Source organism: Diuraphis noxia, unplaced genomic scaffold, assembly GCF_037042655.1.
Source record: "Diuraphis noxia isolate RWA-SAM2 unplaced genomic scaffold, SU_Dnox_SAM2 contig0009, whole genome shotgun sequence".
NCBI classification, from domain to species: domain Eukaryota; kingdom Metazoa; phylum Arthropoda; class Insecta; order Hemiptera; family Aphididae; genus Diuraphis; species Diuraphis noxia.
The window spans coordinates 2,857,569-2,876,293 of NW_028301719.1; the positions used below are offsets into that span (position 1 = coordinate 2,857,569).

Genomic DNA, 18,725 nt, shown 5'->3' on the forward strand with positions numbered 1-18,725 from the left:
CGGCCAGACCACGGAAAACCATAATGCTTGTAACGAATTCCTACAATTTTTGTGTGTCGACGATGATATTGAAATATCAACGCGACGCCGGACGTGCGTAAAGGTACGATTGTACGAACAACATAGGAAACGTATAAAATATGTATAATAAAGCATAATGACATTCAATTTATAATGATCGAAGATCAAGCGACACACACACACACACTGCCCGCGCGCGGCCACAATAACAGCCACTACAGGTGTTCGTATATTGAATTTTATAATCGTCTTATCGCGTGATGATAATAAACAAATATTATTGTGAAGCACGCGTGTCGTCGAGTGGACACCACCACCGGACAATAAGGTCGTGTCGTCGTCGTTAATGTTGTTGTTGTTGTTTTTGTCGTCATTTATTCGTTCCCAGGTTTTTACCTGGAAACGAAACGGGTGTCGATTTTTTTCGGCATGGATCATTTAAGGGCAACGTGACGTGACCGAAGTACAATACACTTCTGCAGTTATACTAAACCGCGCGAATCCAACCGGATGACGGACACAGACAATGCTGGCCAACAGCACAGTATCATACTGCAATAATTATATAGGCAGTGTCCAGTCCGGAGTCCTCGTACGCTTGGAAAGGAATATATAATAGGAAGTACAGTATACTCCCTCGAAACCAATAAATTATAACCGCGCAACAAGTAAGTTAGACGTAACCCGTGGGCGATAGGTGTACAAAACACGACGATAATAATAATTCCTTAGGCCAACGTAAACACTATGATTGATTCATGGGTACTCACTCGTTTCGGTCTCCTCCGCGGGATGTCATTTCATTGCGGAAAAAGCACGTCCGGACATGATGTTTTCTAGATCGTGTACGTGTGAACGATAAACGATTTCAAAACTCAGCAAGAGAAAAAAGTCCCTCCAAAACAAACAGAAAAAATGAAAAACGGCGACGACGACGGCAAACGGGCCTGACGACTACAAACGCAGCGACGGGCCGACTGTGAACAAGTGTGAGGACTGTGAGCAGTGTGAGGGGCGGCAGACCGCGTCAGTCGTAGTAGAGCGGAGTGTAACTCATGGCAACCGACGGCGCGGCGGCGGCGGCGTTTACAGTGTGACCGTCGTCCCAGTGCTAAACCTACCGGGCAATTACCGTGCGATGGACGGGACGCGGAGTACCAGCAGCTAGTAAGACGTGTTGTTGTCATCGTCGTTGGCTTGTTGTTGTTGTTGTTGTTGATGTGTAGTGTAGTTTAGTGACGCGTCGAATAAAAATTTGCCGAAAACGGTATTCGAATTCCCTCTCCTAAGAGTTCCGAGTACCCGCCGGAGCGACGCCGAGACGTTTGCCCGCGAGGACACGACGTGCAACAAACTAATCGCTGTGAATCGGTAAACGGGGGGGAAAGCTGGAGAAAAACTGTCAAAAAGTTTCGTTTCGCTGCGGACAGGATTCGAACCTGTGCGGGCAGAGCCCATTGGATTTCGAGTCCAACTCCTTAACCACTCGGACACCGCAGCTCGTGCCGGCGAACTTGCTAATCGACGTTATTTAAGCGCGGAGGCGCTTACTAACATACACGATTATACGACGACACGTTACAGATTATGCAAATGTGACAAATTTACGTTAACTACAATAATTATTCTAGACACCATATTAAAAATAAAAAATAAAACTTTTAATCGAAATATAAGCGCAGACGACGTTTCAAAAGGAATTGGAGAACCCTTACCACCTCTAAGTTAAACCCATACTATTAATCTATATAGATATGACAATGGCACAATCACAGCGCACACCAAATATATAGGTTTAGGTATGTTGATATTATGATAAATAATCTTATTATTATGACCTTTACTCATAGGTCACCTTTTTTATATCATATTAAGAATATAGAAAATCAGAAGGCGCAGCAAGCAACATAATATCCACCGAGTAACCGAAGTAATCGATTAACTGAAAAAATTAAAAAGTACGAAGTTTGCACAAGGAAAAGTACGACCATCCCTAAATAAGTACTCAAACGATCTATCCACTAGCAAAATAGAATCGGAGAAATTAAAATATGGGACTCTTATAGCCATTAGTAGTGGCGTAATTACGGAGGGGGGATTTGGATGCCGTAGCCCCCCATAAAAAAAAAAGAATGGTTAATTACATTTATATAGTGTTTTAAGTGTTTTAACTTTGAATATTATTATATAATAATAAAAAAACAGCTTTAGGAAGGTATCCGGTGTTTTTATTTTCAAGTGAACGTCACCATAATGTCACTGTGATCTGTATAGTGGATTATTTTCCCGGAAAGAAACATTATAAAGGATGATGATAGCTTATCAATCAATGCTAATCAATCTATTGCAAATAAGTAATAGGTTGCAACCATTTTTTTGAATCTAATTGTATCGTTCGCCTTCAAAAAGGCATTTTAGAACCACAACTATTACTAAACTCCGGTAAACATTTTTGAAATATTGATGAATAAATAAATCAAATTGAAGAAAAACTGCAGTTTAGAGCCTATCAAAATAAATTTGAAACTATATAAAAACCAAGATATTTGCAGAGAGCAATTAAAGAAGGGTTTGATCGAATATATATTTCTCATAGGACGTGGAAATTCAGCCATTGACAACTGCTATAGCGATTTTTAAAATTTAAATTTTTACAATTTTGTAAACGCCAAATCCTATAATTCAAAAATACTATTAATAGCATGTATAAATAATTAATTTTATGCATTTTTAAGTATCTATTATGTATTCAAAATTATTCATTGTAAATAACAAAACAAAGATTCTTATATTGTATTGCAATTATTGAGGGCGCTGGTGCATATTGAATAATAATTTATAACAAAAGTAGTTTTTATGGGTCGTAGGTATATTTCTACATTTGAAATAATACATTTTATCAACAAAAGAAGGCATAATATAGGTACAAGTTTATATTTTCATAATATTTACTTTAAAATTAAATTGTATTAATATTTATTGTTTGTGTTGTTATTTTTTTCTTCTATTGAGTCCTGACTTGAATAGATCAAATAAAAATAGGTTGGTTAAAAAATATTTTTCATTATTATAGTAGTATTAAAACGTATTAAAAAAATCTATTATATTTACATTAGTATTTTAGATTCTTAGTGAAGCGATGAATGTATTGATTTTACAATGATGTGTGTTTTTTTATTTAGTTTTTTTTTGTGTCTGTGTACACGATAAGTTGTCATAATAATGCTTCGATTCTCAACTTCAGTTGCTTTTCCGGTTAGGTTAGGTGAATCTAGTTGATGCATTTGGGAAGTCAAATTTTGAAATTCCAAGGAGTTTTCAAAAGCAGCGGGAAAAACGAAAAAAAAAATTAAGGAAAGACGATTTTTACGCGAAATCAATTTTTGAGAAAATCGAGTTATTTTGATATTGGTGTAACTCTAAAATAAATTACATTATACACATGAAATTTTCTCTGAATGTTGATACTGGCATTTTGTATACTTGATACAATTTTCAAAATATTTCAACTTTTTAAGTTATTTATAGACATTTGAAATTTTCGATCTTTTTAGTTTTTTTTTTTTTAAATGACAATAAAATTTTATTCGTTTGGTAAAAAAACTTAAAAATTTAATACAAGGCTACTTATATATTGTAACTACGACGGTTAAAAATATTAAAAATACAGTCACATTTTTTTTTTTTTAATTAGCATTTAAAGTTAAAATGTTGACAAAAAAGGTAAAAATAACGAAAATTTGCAATCTATTTTGAGTTAGAAATTCATAAAGAATTATCTTTTTAAATCAAAGATTTGAAAATTTAATACAAGATTTTTCATGAGTTTTTCTTCTTTTATCAAATAAAAAATGTGTACTGGAAAGTCAAATTAAATTTTTATGAACATTTGAATAACAACATTAGATAATCACTCAATTTCGTTTGTACCGATATTCTTATTTTGTTAATATTCAAAAACGAATAACTGTAGACATTTGAAATTTACGCCAAATGTTTATTTTATTAATTCCTATACTTGATAAAATTTTAAAAATATTTCAACTATTTTCAAGTTATTTATAGACATTTGAAATTTTCCATTTTTTTAGTTTTCATTCTATAAATGTCGATAAAATGTTATACATTGCAGGGTTAAATATTTTGAAAATTTAACTACAGGTTCTTCAAAAGTTATAATTTATAAATAATATCAGTTGGAAAATATTAAAAATTCATTGGCACGTGATTTTTTTATAACCGTTTAAAGTTCAAATTTTGACAAAATGTATTTAATTGAAAATTTACAAATTCATTAGTTGTTAAAAATGTATAAAACGTTCAAATTGTATAGCTAAGGATTTAAAATTTAAAACAAGGTTAAACATAAGTAGTTAATTCTGTGGCAAAAAATCTAAAAGCTATACAACCCAAGTTTTTATTTTAGTTATTTTAAGTTCAAATTTGAATGAATTTACATATATTAAATAATCAAGAATAACAATTTTAGTTATATAAAAAAATGTTATTCGTGGCCTCGTGGGTACTTAAAATTTCTTAAGTATACTTTATATTATAATATAATATAGTTAATGCTGTTAATTACTTATGTAAATAACATATATATAACATTTAAATGCTATAAATATTTTATAATGAATTGTATAAGTACATAATGAATATGATTTCATTAATTTCGAATTTATTTCATGGGTAGGTCCAACATTTTTTTTGAAATAATAGCAATATAATTAATATAGTATAAAACTATAAAATATCTTAGACAGACAAACTGTCTCCACTAAGAATCGTTTTTCGTATACTATGATATTATTATATCATTTAATTCAGATTTATAATATACCATCCATTACAGTAACCCACTTATAACCTACTGTACAGCGTACCGACATCCGCTCACCCGCTTTTTTTATTATTATCAATTATTAGATTAATAAATATAAATAGGTGATAAAATATAAGTACTCGAAGATTAAAATTATAATTAATACAATATGCAATAAATAATAATCTAAAAAACTTATGTGTAAATCATAAGCTTGTCTAGGATTCGTTCGCAGGTATGGCCAAGAAAAGTTTCTTAAAAATGAAGTATACATAATAAACATTTTTATTTTTCATCCTTTATTTTGTTGCTATTTACATTTTAGTAGAATTACAATTATTTTTTTTAACTTATTTTAAAAACTAAATACTCTTATAACTCCAGACGGCGTTTTGATGGTGTCATAACTTTAAATTCTTCAATTACATCGTCATAGTTTATGTTATTGGTCATCTGTTATTCAATAAATAAAAACATTGATGAATCAAGTCTTTGCTAATAAGTAATTGTACTACGAAGTTTTGATTTCACTATCGTTAATTTCGAAAATGCTCGCTCACAAGAGCAACTTGTTACCGGTATTGTGCTAAAAAGTACAATAACTTTATAAAATTAAAAAAAAATATTTTTTTAAATATTCTTATCTACCTATTATTCTATTCTATGAGCAGATTGCAGATATCACGATATCACGTGATATCCATTAAATTGCCCTTTGTCTATGATAACAATTTAATATAATATTAATATCTGCGTGTATATCCAATGATGGTGGAATAAGTGAAGGGTAGGGAGGGCCGCTAATTTCGCAGATCTGGCCATGGCCAGATTGGCCATACCCGTAAACACGCCTATGGTGTAAATTCTATAATACAGACCAAAATAATTTCAGTCTCATACATTTCCGTCAACTTTAAAAAAAAACTAAGAACCAAATTTTTAAAGTTTGAAATAATTGAACACATAGTATCGCATTCTTAAAAAATAAAAGTACAAAAACGTTACGTCCCTCGTCGTAAAAAACAGTCCATGGACGATGATGGGCGATTCAATTATTACGATGTAGAGCATATTATTAAGGTTTCCCGATATTTTAAATTATTAAATCTAAATCGCCTTTTTTTTCTAAATTGTTTTTTTAAAATTAATTTATACTCTTCCCTTTATTTTAAATATATACTCTGTAAAGATCTTAAAAGTTAGAATTATGTCAGTAGAGCTTCGAAAAATTAAAAGATTTTTGTTGTTAGCTATATTATAACTTATAAGACTACGCGCTAGAATTCTACATCATAATAATCACCTGAATCCAAAATGTGTCGTCCCGGCATTAGTGGTAATATTCCAAGACACTGATGGGTACCATGTCGCAATATATTATAAATAAAATAAAAATATTAAAACACATTTGAAAAATTTGAAAAATTTGTTTACTTAATCTTACTGACAACTTAAGTATATTATTACGATATATGCTTAGATAGCTACGATTAAAAATGGTTTTATAAATTGTCTAAAAATAAGTTATTTTATCCACTTGTATTATATATATTTGCATAGCAAATTAAACGTTATGCAGAGTCTCTATAGAGACTATAGACTATAGTCCCTTTATAGTGTATGCATTATGTTCCTACATATTGTAAACAAAACTATAAACTGAAAATGTTATTACAAATACAGTGTTTGAGTGGTAGTTATACGAAATATTCTTTTAGGAGAAAATTAAAAAAAAAATTAGAGAAATACAGTGGATAAATCACAAATACATAATATGATACTTATGAATTATTATGTACCTACGTATACCTACATAGGTACCTAATGCTCTATATACTATTACTATAGCTATTAAATAATTCACATTTAAATCAATGTTATGAAAAACATTATCCTTGAACAAGATTTTTTTTAGATAATTTTATAATGTATACAATATTATAATTGTTTGTTATAGAAATATTTGAAACTGCGAAAGCTTTGCACCTAATGAAATTAAATAATTTAAACTGCAGACATCAACAATTTAATATGTTTCAGTTTCCATGATTCTTCTGCCATCTGCTATTGACAGTAATCTTGCAAATGATTATAGGTAAATTCATGTTTTGATATTTTTGATTAAATTATTGGCCAATTCGTTCGACAAGTGTTCTGCGAGGTTCTTAAGGACTAAATTTATAAAAAAAATAAACTGGATAAATATTGAATCCATATCTATGTATACTACCTATCTACGTGAACGTAATTTGAAAATTATAAATATATACAATAACCTATACAGTATCCTGCAGCAGTGATGTAATTACGAGTGAGAGATTTGGGTGTCATATCCCTCCCCTGAATTTTTTTTTAAAACTGGTAAACAATATTCAAGCACTTATCTAACTATAAATAATATTATTTATAGGTATTAAACCTTAAACCTCAGACTACATACATTTTGACATCTTCTAATAGGATCCAACAATCTCACTCTCCAACAAATTATCCATATACAAACAAATTATTTGCCCAGATATAACTTACGGCATCCAACTTTGGAGCTCAGCCAAAACTCGAACATCAATTTTTTTCAAGCTTTTCAATAAATTAATTTTAGGATAATAACTAAAGCTCCATGGTATGTCAGTATCCTTACTTTAAATAACGACCTTTATCTGGTTATACATCTGCACTATACCAACTCTCGCCCTCATTTATTATTCTATAACTTCCATAGTTCCATGCACACACTCGCAATCACCCTTGCTCTGTAATTTCTAATCTTTCCTCTGCCACCATTCCCAACTATCCTCCTTGTCGCCTGTTACGTAACTGGTCACGTGATTTACTTATATGTATAATGAGCAAAAAAAAAACTAATTAATTAAATCAAAATTAAAGAATTAGTATTGAAATAGTGTCAGTGGATGCCCCTTTCAGCATGCCTTGTACATATAATATTCTAAAATTTACATAACTAAGATAATATTTCTTTGGAATAAACATTAATCATCCCTATTGCTCAAATAGGTATATTGAAACCTAACCTACAGCAAGTTTAACCACTAACACATTTTTGGAAATTATTTCGGAAACCTATGTATTTCACTGAATTCGATAAATGATATACTTATAGGTAATCAGAATTTTGTAGGTCGGACTTACTTCCAAAGTTATAGTTACAGTTGGTGCTTATGGCAAAAACCAACATTTTTATTTTAACGGTTGAGGGGGAGGGGGTGAATTTTTCAATCTCTAAATCCTTTATATGAAACGTTATGAGTGATTTTGAAATTTTTTCACTAAATATTTTTTTGAAAAATTTATGTTTAAATGCCACGTATATAATTTTAAACAGAAATGTTGTTTTAGCAAATTATTTAATCTCAAGTAAGAAACGTATTAACAAGTATGTAGTCATATATATAAATATATATATTACTACAGAATTTTGATAACGTATTTTGTATTGATGATAACAAAAATATATTTTAATAAATTTAAGGCAACATGATGGTACGGGGTTAAGGGGAGTGAACTGAGTGAAGGGGCAGAGCCCCCCTCGCGTTAGTGACTCTGAATAAATTCGTATTCCCTACTCAAGAAAATTCATTATATATGCCTCGATAGTATATATATACAGTAGGTATATAAACGATAAACATGCTTGACGGTTCGTATTATTTGATTTTGATTTATCTTAACAGTATATATTGTAATGTATATTATACACCATAAACACATAAGGTACACTAATGACATAAAAATTAAAATGAATTGGATAAACCCCCACTTTGACTTAAAAAAATTGTATTCTCTACATATAAACGATAACCCCTCCGCGGGTTATCACAGTATGATAAATTAAATTGTACCAAACCGCATGCACTGACTTCAAAGTTTTCTCGTGCTAGTCATTAGTATACGTTACTGATTCCGTGACACAATGGTGATTTTCATATTAACCGTGATGGTAGGATTGATGTTTGCTGCAAATGCAGTGGACGCCGAAAAAGTCACCGACTTTCGCATGTGCCGGAGTGAGTATTGTATTTATACTTAAATTGGTTGTATAAATCATAATATGATGTCGGTCAAATTTTACTACGGTTTTTTATTGCTTAATGTTTCTTTTTTCAGACACTAATTGTAGTGTTACTGATGTGTTTATTGATCCGTGTCCCGAAGCTTTAGAAGAAAAACCATGTGAATTGCCACAAACAGTTAACGCGTCTATCACATTTAAATATAAACCTAGTATGTATAAATATTCTTTAAATAGTACTAAAACGCTATAATAGGAAGCATAAACAAAAACTAGGCAGAATATATGTTGATAGGTAATGAAGTATAGAAACGACTAAGACACTTAGGCAGGTAGGTAGGTAGGTTATGTTATATGATAATATTATATAAAATGCAAAATGCAGTATGCAGTATGCACATAACAGTACAATATCCATGGTGTGGGCTTTTGGGCTAAAGCCCCCCCCCCCCCGAAATTTCAGGTGAAATATTTTTTTAGTACCCTAATGCGTAATGGGTCCATATTATAGTAATAATTTTGACGGGCGAGCTTAGATTTGAAATTATGACAATTTACATTGATATGTTAAATTTATAATAATTTAAATGGTGTGTGTATATATGTTTTTAAATTATTTTGTATTTTCCTATAGAGGTATGAATGAATGTTTAATATGTTTAATAAATAATAATAATCTATAATATATCCTAGACAGATAAACCGTCTCCACTCAGAATCGTTTTTCGTATACAATGATAGAATATCACTGGATTCAAATTTAATTCCATCCATTACAGTAACCCATTTGTAACCTACTGTATAGCAGAGCGATATCCACGACTTACCCGGTTTTTATTATCATCACCTTTTAATCAGAGCTATGACATTATGACAGCTCGACACAGCTCAACAATTATACATTTACACAATATACAATTATACTAAATAGGCTTATACTTTTACATTGTTAACTGATTATAATAATTATTTAATTAGTTAAAAATACGAGTGAGTCGTTTTCTCAATTATTGTATTATTAAAATGTTTACGGAAATTAATTCCAATTTAAAATATAATATGTACATAATATAATAACAGAATCTAGCTAATGATACAACTTTAATAATACGATATAATATCCTTATAATACAACATAATTAACAATACATAGTATGACATTTATAGTAGATGTAGTGATAGCCTATACTACATACGTTTATCATTAAAATACCTTTCTCCAAAGTTTTGAAATTCAACTACGTTAAAAATAGAAAATTAACAAGTTATAATATTATGTATTAAATATTTAGTATACAAGCTTTATCAATTATAATAATATATAACTATGGTCTAAATTATTCTTTATTATGCCTATCTCCATCGATTATAAATATTTTCTATCAATGGTATTGCCTATATAGTGATATATTAGTATGTTATCCATCCTGTTCATCGTTGATCATACAACAATGCTATAAAAATCTATATATGTATATAATAACTGTATAATTTACAACTATCAATTTGAATTAATTTTTATTACCTAATAAAAAAGAAACATACAGGCAGAATTTCCTTTAGTTAATTACAGAAGTGTTATGTATACCTACGTCCTACATGACTACATAAATCATTAAAATATAAGATGTATACATGTAAATAGTTATTAATTATTAATATAAATTTAATATTATTAGATATGTGCAAATTACACTTTTTATGCATAAATATTACAAATTGCAAATATTTGTAAGTTGTACCTACCTAATAAATTTATAAGAATTATATAATTTTCAAATACGCCTATCTTAGCATTCTATACATTTACCAAGTTAATTTCAAATAACTCAAGAATCTACGTGTAGCTATAAACACATAATTTGTAAATACATTATGTTTTAATCACACATTTTAAGCATATTTAAATGAGAGACAGTAAATAAATGTTTTATAATTAAAGAAAATTGTTTTATTATTCTTGCAAAATATAATTTTCTTATCGTTCATTATTAGTAATTTATATATTGTGTATTATTAAAACTATATCTTCCACGTGTATATAAGACTGTTAAATCCATTAGTCATATTTATAATTTCATAATATAAAATTAAATATAATTATGAAAAAATGGGCAAGCATAAGTTCCGTTCTGAAGTCTGCTATACAATAGGCGTCGAGTGGATTAATTGTAAAGGAAATGCCAAATTCAAATTAATTTGAGCGATTTAATAAAACGATTCTGAGCTGATATGGTCACCAGGGACACTTTATGTTCTATGTATTAAATTGATCTGTTATATTACCCATTATTATTGTTATTATTAACTATGATAACTTATAGGTAAATAGACAAATGACTAATGAACGATGTGAAGTTCATGATTTAAAAAGTTTTAAATAAATGAAATTAGTAATAATGTTTTAAAAATGTCTCTGTGTTTATAAAATAATAATATCCGCAATGGCTATAAGTTTTGCTAAGTCTTTACAGCAACCATCAATAGTTTCTGAATTACAACAAAAAAAACTAAAATCGTTGTCCTCTGATTGAAATTTTTGTAATATTCAATAATTATATATTGATATAAATTTTGGCACTCATAAGAAATATTTTTGAATTTATACAAGTTTACAGTGATACCACTGAAGTACGTTTTGTTTTTTATTTTAGTTCATCCTTGAGCCTTTAGAGTTATTACTTATAGAATAAAATGTAGTAGCGTTAAGTCAAGACACTCTGTTGTATGCCGTATACCGTAGTATAGGTATAGAATCTGTTTTCAAGTATACCTTGTCGTTAATCACTTAAGATCCTTAGATGAATCGTTGTATGAAAAATATGATTCAGAGCTAAAGTTGTAGTTTATTAGAATCACGGCTATTGAAAGTTTTTTTAATAGATAAAAAAATATAATAAGAAAAAGTTAATAAATTAACAGGTAATAAACAAAAATGTAGGAACGCCTATACTATAGTATTATCTCACCGTCACCGTTAATGGGAATTTGTACCGCCGCCAAAAATCCATGACAAGCATACTAAATAGTCGTAAATGCTAAATTTGTAATATTAAAATTGGATATCTAATTTATACATTATAAATTAAAATATTAAAATATAAATATAAATCATTATCGAATTGTATCATATAGTAAATCTTTAATTTATTTTATTCCAAATATAAAAATGGATTTCGATATTTACCATGGAAATGTTTGTTTATAAATGATTGATATTGGTCACAGCTTACAGATTATGATATAGTAGTAGGATAAATTAGTATTTTTTGCAATTGATAACTTTAGTTTTTGACAGTGTTCGGAACGTTCACTAAAAAAATGAATTCGTTCACGTTCACGTTCAGTCCTTAAAAAAGGAACTCGTTCACGTTCACGTTCATGTTTTTTCATACGAACGCGTTCACGTTCACGTTCTTTGAGAAAATGAACGCGTTCATAAGGTCGTTCATATAATTTTTTGTTTATAAATAGTTTACCAGCAGTTTGCATAAAAACCCATAAACATATAGGTCTCAACCCAAAAATAAAAACAATTTAGACTTTAGAGCATAATATACATTTTCTAAAGCGTCTAAATTATATACATATTAACATATTATATTTATTAAATAGTAAATAAATTGAGCGTCTTCAAAATCGTTTAAATTCATTAAAAATATAAACGTCGTTCACGTTCACGTTCTATTTTTACAAAATGAGCGACATTCGCGTATCGTTCACTAACTATGAACGTGAACGTGTGAACATGCGTTCATGAACGACGTTCTTTCCAAACACTGGTTTTAGATGGTTGCAGATGAGGTATAACGTAAAAAATACGTCAAATTCTCACGTTTATATAGTTTTAAATAAGTAAAGAAATTATATCTTTAAACAATATCGTGAGGGTTGAATGTATATGTTTAAATAAATACACAAAAACTAATTAATCGTGAAAATTTAAAATCTGTACATTTTTTTACAAGTATATTTATTAAAAATACAAATCATTGGCCCGGCAACGTCAGGCGGGACAGCTAGCTAGTACATATTGAGATATTAAGATTTTTTACTTCTTTTTAAATTTTAATATTTACGAAATCGTTTCAGAATTCGGTTCGGCCTTACCACGGACAAGACTATACGCTGAAACAGTTTTCTTGGACTTGCCGTTTTTGGACATGAACACGAACGCGTGCTTATACACAAATTGCCCCATCATGAAGGATACCGAACAAAATTGGCTATACAAATTATTTGTATCCAAAAACTATCCTAGGGCTCGTTACACAGTAAAACTGAAGTTTTGGGACGACGGACCTAAAGCTCTTGAGACCGACCAATGCTGCTTTAGATTCAACATCACCATAGTTTAACGGAAATTGAAAATACTCACAACTACCTATTATATGTTTACACACATACTAACATTTGATAAAAATAATAATAATAATATATCATTATTCATTATATAATTTAAGAAATATAACATCAAAGGCAATGCAGTACCTATACCTATACGGCTATACATATGCTCTTGTATGACTAAACATACCTATACATAAGACTCTAATATTTTATTACTGCTATAGTTTTGTCTACTAATATATTATTAAAAATTAAAATATAAGTTATTAAACACTATAATTATAATTATTAAAAGAACATAAAATAATTGATTAACCGATACATTTTTATAACTCCTCCAATTCATATCAGATTAACTCCATTCTTGTATTTTTCAGTTAATTAACTACGAAAATAAAGGACGACCTTAAATTAAACACCTAGCGTTGCGTGTTATAGATACACATCACTTCAAGCCTCAAAATAAAACTGCTAATAAACAAAACTACCTACAGTGAAAACTCTCTTTACCGAAACTCGTTACAACGAAAAACTCTATAATATTACGTAAGTTAACATTAAGTTAACTTATAATGGTTGGATTGATTTAAAACTTATTAATTACTATCTATTACGAAAACTCTCAATAAAAAAAGAAATCACATGGTCCCTTGACCCTTCAGGTTCATTATATAGAGAGTTTTCACTGTATTTTAAAATCTATCTGATATAAAATTCAAACTTTTAAAAATATTACTTTTAGAAAACGAATTAATACTCTTCCTTTTGTTTTAAATATACACTTTATCTATTTAAAAATCTTAGAATATCAGTAGGTACATGCAGAAGCTTCAAGCTACTAAGGTTTTTTTGTCCTGTTAAAAAATTCCTCACTTTATAGCTACTTTACAATTCCTATCCGCTGAATCAAAAAATTATTGTCCTATAAGTTCTCAATAAGGTCACTTCGTCCATCCTGGGCAATCCTTTAGGACGCTGTAAGATTTAATGGTGTCGCAATATCTTTTACGAAAATAAAAACAAATTTTTATAGACACATATTACATTTTCTTATTATAACTTACCTACAACCCGGAAGTTCCCAAATAATATAACATTATTTATGAATATTGTATACCCTGCTAGAAAACTACGTTTAAAATTATAATTGAATTTTTTAGAATTTAATCGATTAAGTTTTTTTTTTATCAACTCAAAAAAGAATTATCTTATATAGATGGGTACCTACTTTTAATTCTCATCAAATATGACCATATTCCGTAAAAAATCCAATACTCAAAATATTTTGAAACTTTTTGAATTTGTTGTTGTTGTATTTTTTAAATGTCAATGAAATTTTATTTTATAATTTTTTTTTCATATTTGTTTTTATTTGTACAATCTGTATAAAAAAATAATTACAATAAGTACAATGGATGTATAATATATTATAGGTCATCATGGTTGGCTTGGCGAAGAAACTATTCATTAATAGCACTTCATGTATTTTATAATTTAAAAATATTTATTTGTGGGAAGCTTTTTAAGTATATACCATATACCTATGTTATTATATTTTATACACACAATAACATAAATAACATTAATATCAATAATATTTAGTGAAATAGTAACTACACAAATAATATGTAATTATAATTATTTCACTTTAAGCCCAATAGCCTATGTTGCCAAGAGTACATGTACAATAAAAAAAAAAAAAAACTAAAAAAAATATCAATAATAAATTTGGATAATCGTTTTTAAATTACAAAAAAATAACTAACATCGATATTCTTTGTTATTTCTTTATTATTTTAATTACATTTTCAAGTCTAAGCAAAAAAAATGAACCTTTTATACAATTTCAGCTAAGTATAATATTAGTGTACATACAACATAATTTGAATATTTTCGTAATTTTGACAAATCTTATTAACATTTTAGAAAACTTTAAACGTTCATACAAGAATTGTGGTTATCCTCGTTTATTTTTATATTAGTATATGGGCCTTTGTGTTAAATGTCCAAGTTGTTTGACCAAACAAACGTTTATCGATAATAGTTGAAATTCAAAGGATCTCGACCTTACAAATGCAACCCTAAACGTTATCGAAAAGAAACGAAACCTAGATATATTAGATATCTATTATATTGGTTATAGCGTTCCATTTTCAATTTTGAATCTGTACCCATGTAACGTTACTGCTCTAGCACTACCTTAAATATGAAATAATAGTTTACACAAAATTATAATAGGTACTCATCACGCTCAATCTTCTGTATCTCCAAGTACCTTACAATTTTACAAAGGCCTATCAAAGTTTCGTTAGAGACTAATGATTGGCTCTTCTTTTAACTACTTCCCAACTTTCTGATACGATGTTGGGTGGCAAACTGGCAACAATATTCTATGATTTTTTACATAAAAAAACTTTGTTTGTAAGAAATACTACTGTACAGGGTGATTTTTTTATCATGAACCAGTTAATATCTCGGTAAGTATTAGGAATTTTAAAATAATTTTTTTTTTAAACTTTCTAGGTTTTACTATTTTACACTGTGTTACAATTTTCATAATTTTAACTACCTCCCTTATTAGATAAAACACTATCAACTTTAGATTTTCAAATGGTAATACCTATTTTTAATAACGAAAATCTATAAACATACTGAAAAAAATAATTTTAACGTTTACAGAATTTTATTTGAGTAATTAGTTTGCGACTTATTAATGCTTAAATATTCGTTCAATTTGCTGCTACTGGGCAATTTTACAAACCCAACAGTAAAAACCAGAAGTCAAAATGAAATTTTATCTCAATTTAACAATACCCATAACGGTCATTATCGATAATAACAAGATAGATAAACAATACCAATAAAAAAAAAAAAAAAAAAAAAAAGGTGTCTTATCATCACTCCCACCCGAACGCCAAGTGTCGGTGAACGACTAGCCAGCAGAAGCGCAGCTGTATCAGCTATAAAGTATAAAAATAACATTTTAACATTTTACTCTTTACCATCATGGTTACAAAATATATCACTGGTTACTGATTCCTGGTATACGATCTTATCACGTATTAGTAGATAGACGATAATAAATGTCGGTAAACCGTTTCTGAAAACATGTGGTTAATCGTTATTCGTTAATGTTAGTTTTCCATTATCAAGTATGGAATATTAATTATAAATTAATTACTATTCTTTGACTGTTTAACCAAAGAAAACGTTTTAAGTAAATACTATGTTATGTCGTTATGTGTATTATTTAAAATATAAATTTAAAGGTTTAAAGTTAAAGTAATATATTTAAAAGTAACTCTGTGAGATGTTAACTCAACGGAGAACAGATAAAATGTGAAAAACCAATAGTACTATAAATGTATGAGATAGATAGGTACCTTTATCTTTTTTATGTGTGTGAAACATGTCATATTCATCATTAAATCAATTATGTTTTATATTGATATGTAGGTATACATATAGGTATGTAACTTAGATAACTAAAATTAAATAAATTTGGAAAACCCAATGCTTTATGTTAAGAAGATATTATGTTGTATATTTTGTTAATTTATTTAAGTTTATTATTTGTTAATTATACATAATACATATGTGTTTATTTAATATAATTTATATTTCTATATCAGATTGACGAGTAAATTACAAAATAAATATTTTTTAAAAACAGTATGGTGTATCTTAATTTCTATAGTAAATGATTATACTAAACAGATAACATATATTCATTTTAAAACAAAGTAAATCAACAATTTCTATGTATTTAGAAAAATAATTTATAAATATGCAGATAAAAATGTATTATTTATGTACTTGGATTCAAGATTTAGAGCCAAGACTAAAGTAGTTAAAGGTCTATTCACACATTCCTTTTTTTTTTTTTTTTAAGTTATATAATATGTTTACAAAGCTCCTGTCATTTAAGGTTTTCATTTCATTAAAAATAAATAATTACAAATCAATCTGTGTATACTAAAAAAAAAAAAAATAGAATAGGTAAGTCATTTTGATTACATGTTTTGTGCATTGAGGAAGTGAGTCAATCTGATGCGAGGCTATAGGCCCAGGGCCTGTTGTTCATAGTGCCTACCCGACTTTCCATTTATAAATATTAAATATTCAGGGATATTTTTTTTATATAGTGTATAATTTGCATTTCATATTAAAAATAACTTGTGTAGTTGTGTGTGAATAGACAAATAATGGACATTAATTCATTACTAAATTATCTAAGGAAATAAACACATTAGTTATCAATAATTTTACTAGAGTATGAACAAATTTCCGTAGTGCAAGTTATTGCAGGATTTGGGTAAGGTCATAACTAATAAAAAATATTAACACTTAACATGTCCACTACCCTAGATAAATTAATAAAAATTAAATGAACATTAAACATACTTTATATGTATTATCTACTCTAGATTGCAACATATTTTTAGGGCTATGGATGTTTTAAAAAATTATTCAATTTTACACTTATTTTTGAAATTATGTTAATTTTTAATTAATATTTTATGATATAAAAATCTTTTAATATTACGTAAAACTGGCACTACCGTATTCAAAAAAAATTTTCAATTTACCAATTTAGGTTAATAAAAACTCCATAGCCCTAATTATAGAAAATAGTAAATCAATAACTTAACTTAACTTAATTATTTAAACATAAAATTAACAATTAATGTGACAATCAACAAATGTTACAAATATAGAAGTAGTTGCGGTCTTGATGCTGTGCTGTTTTCTTTTTTCATCTGAATGAAACTGAAAAAAAAACATTAAGTTATTTATAGAAATGATTTATTGTATAAAAAAATTGTTTATCCATACTTATTAAGTTATCAGTTGAGATGTACTATGCTGTGACTAACCACAATAACAAATTGTATTTGTTCATCCAATCTTGTTATAAATATTTGAATTAAAAGTTAGTACTACAAATCGCAATTGAAATTTAAAAGAAAACAAAATTAATTTTCTAAAATATAAGCAAAAATTATGATAAATATCAAATTATTTATTTTATAAAAAAAATTCATACTTACATAATAATTTGTTTAGATTGTTTAAAGATTAAAATATAATATGTAAAGAAATATGGATATTTTATTCTTTTATTCCATATTAATTTATAGTCATCGGATACCAGTAGCAAGCAATGTAAATTTGCATTAATTGCTGGTCAAATTAAGCTTTCTAGTCATATAGTTCATTGTATTTTTTGATTAATCATATAAACTCTACTAATTGCCACTGAAATAAAATTAAAATATTTGAACCATGGTTATTATTTGTCAATAATATGTATAAATCATTTAATAAAAAAAAAAATAAAATTCTAATATATTAAATTTGGATTGAACTTACCAATAAATTATACAAATAAGGTGTCGGCAAAGTACGAAATCTGATTCCCAAATACCTTATAATATTACTGATTGGAAAGAGGTATATTTTTAATTAAATTCAAATTTGTTAACCAAAATACAACAT

General features: G+C 28.1%; 2 protein-coding genes, 2 long non-coding RNA genes and 1 other non-coding gene across 6 annotated transcripts in view; 1 reads left to right on the forward strand and 4 right to left on the reverse strand.

The window, feature by feature from the left end:
• LOC149054259 (echinoderm microtubule-associated protein-like 2) overlaps positions 1-1,024 on the reverse strand; it is a 56,477-nt gene extending 55,453 nt beyond the window's left edge. For both annotated transcript variants that reach the window (XM_089230552.1, XM_089230550.1), the window contains exon 1: positions 792-1,024. The gene's annotated coding sequence lies outside the window, so the exon portion shown is untranslated. The remainder of the gene's footprint in view (positions 1-791) is intronic.
• Positions 1,025-1,439: 415 nt separating this feature from the next.
• TRNAS-CGA (transfer RNA serine (anticodon CGA)) lies at positions 1,440-1,521 on the reverse strand. The gene has a single exon. It is a non-coding gene; the product is annotated as a tRNA-Ser (tRNA).
• Positions 1,522-6,265: 4,744 nt separating this feature from the next.
• LOC149054263 (uncharacterized) overlaps positions 6,266-18,725 on the reverse strand; it is a 31,887-nt gene continuing 19,427 nt past the window's right edge. The window contains exon 5 of the long non-coding RNA XR_016192299.1: positions 6,266-7,018. This is a non-coding gene — a long non-coding RNA (uncharacterized LOC149054263). The remainder of the gene's footprint in view (positions 7,019-18,725) is intronic.
• LOC149054264 (MD-2-related lipid-recognition protein-like) lies at positions 8,712-14,262 on the forward strand. Its single transcript, XM_089230467.1, has 3 exons — positions 8,712-8,871; positions 8,972-9,088; positions 12,969-14,262. The coding sequence occupies exons 1-3, from the start codon at positions 8,778-8,780 to the stop codon at positions 13,232-13,234; spliced, it is 477 nt and encodes a 158-aa protein (XP_089086593.1). The 5' UTR covers positions 8,712-8,777; the 3' UTR covers positions 13,235-14,262.
• On the reverse strand, positions 16,774-18,613 carry LOC149054265 (uncharacterized). Its single transcript, XR_016192300.1, has 3 exons — positions 18,278-18,613; positions 18,063-18,166; positions 16,774-17,996 (listed from the first exon to the last, which is right to left on the reverse strand). It is a non-coding gene; the product is annotated as an uncharacterized LOC149054265 (long non-coding RNA).

Coding starts and splice junctions, on each gene's coding strand:
- LOC149054264 (XM_089230467.1), top strand. CDS start 8,778: ATGGTGATTTTCATATTAACCGTGATGGTAGGATTGATGTTTGCTGCA. Junction 8,872..8,971: donor CGACTTTCGCATGTGCCGGA/GTGAGTATTGTA, acceptor TTCTTTTTTCAG/ACACTAATTGTAGTGTTACT. Junction 9,089..12,968: donor CACATTTAAATATAAACCTA/GTATGTATAAAT, acceptor AAATCGTTTCAG/AATTCGGTTCGGCCTTACCA.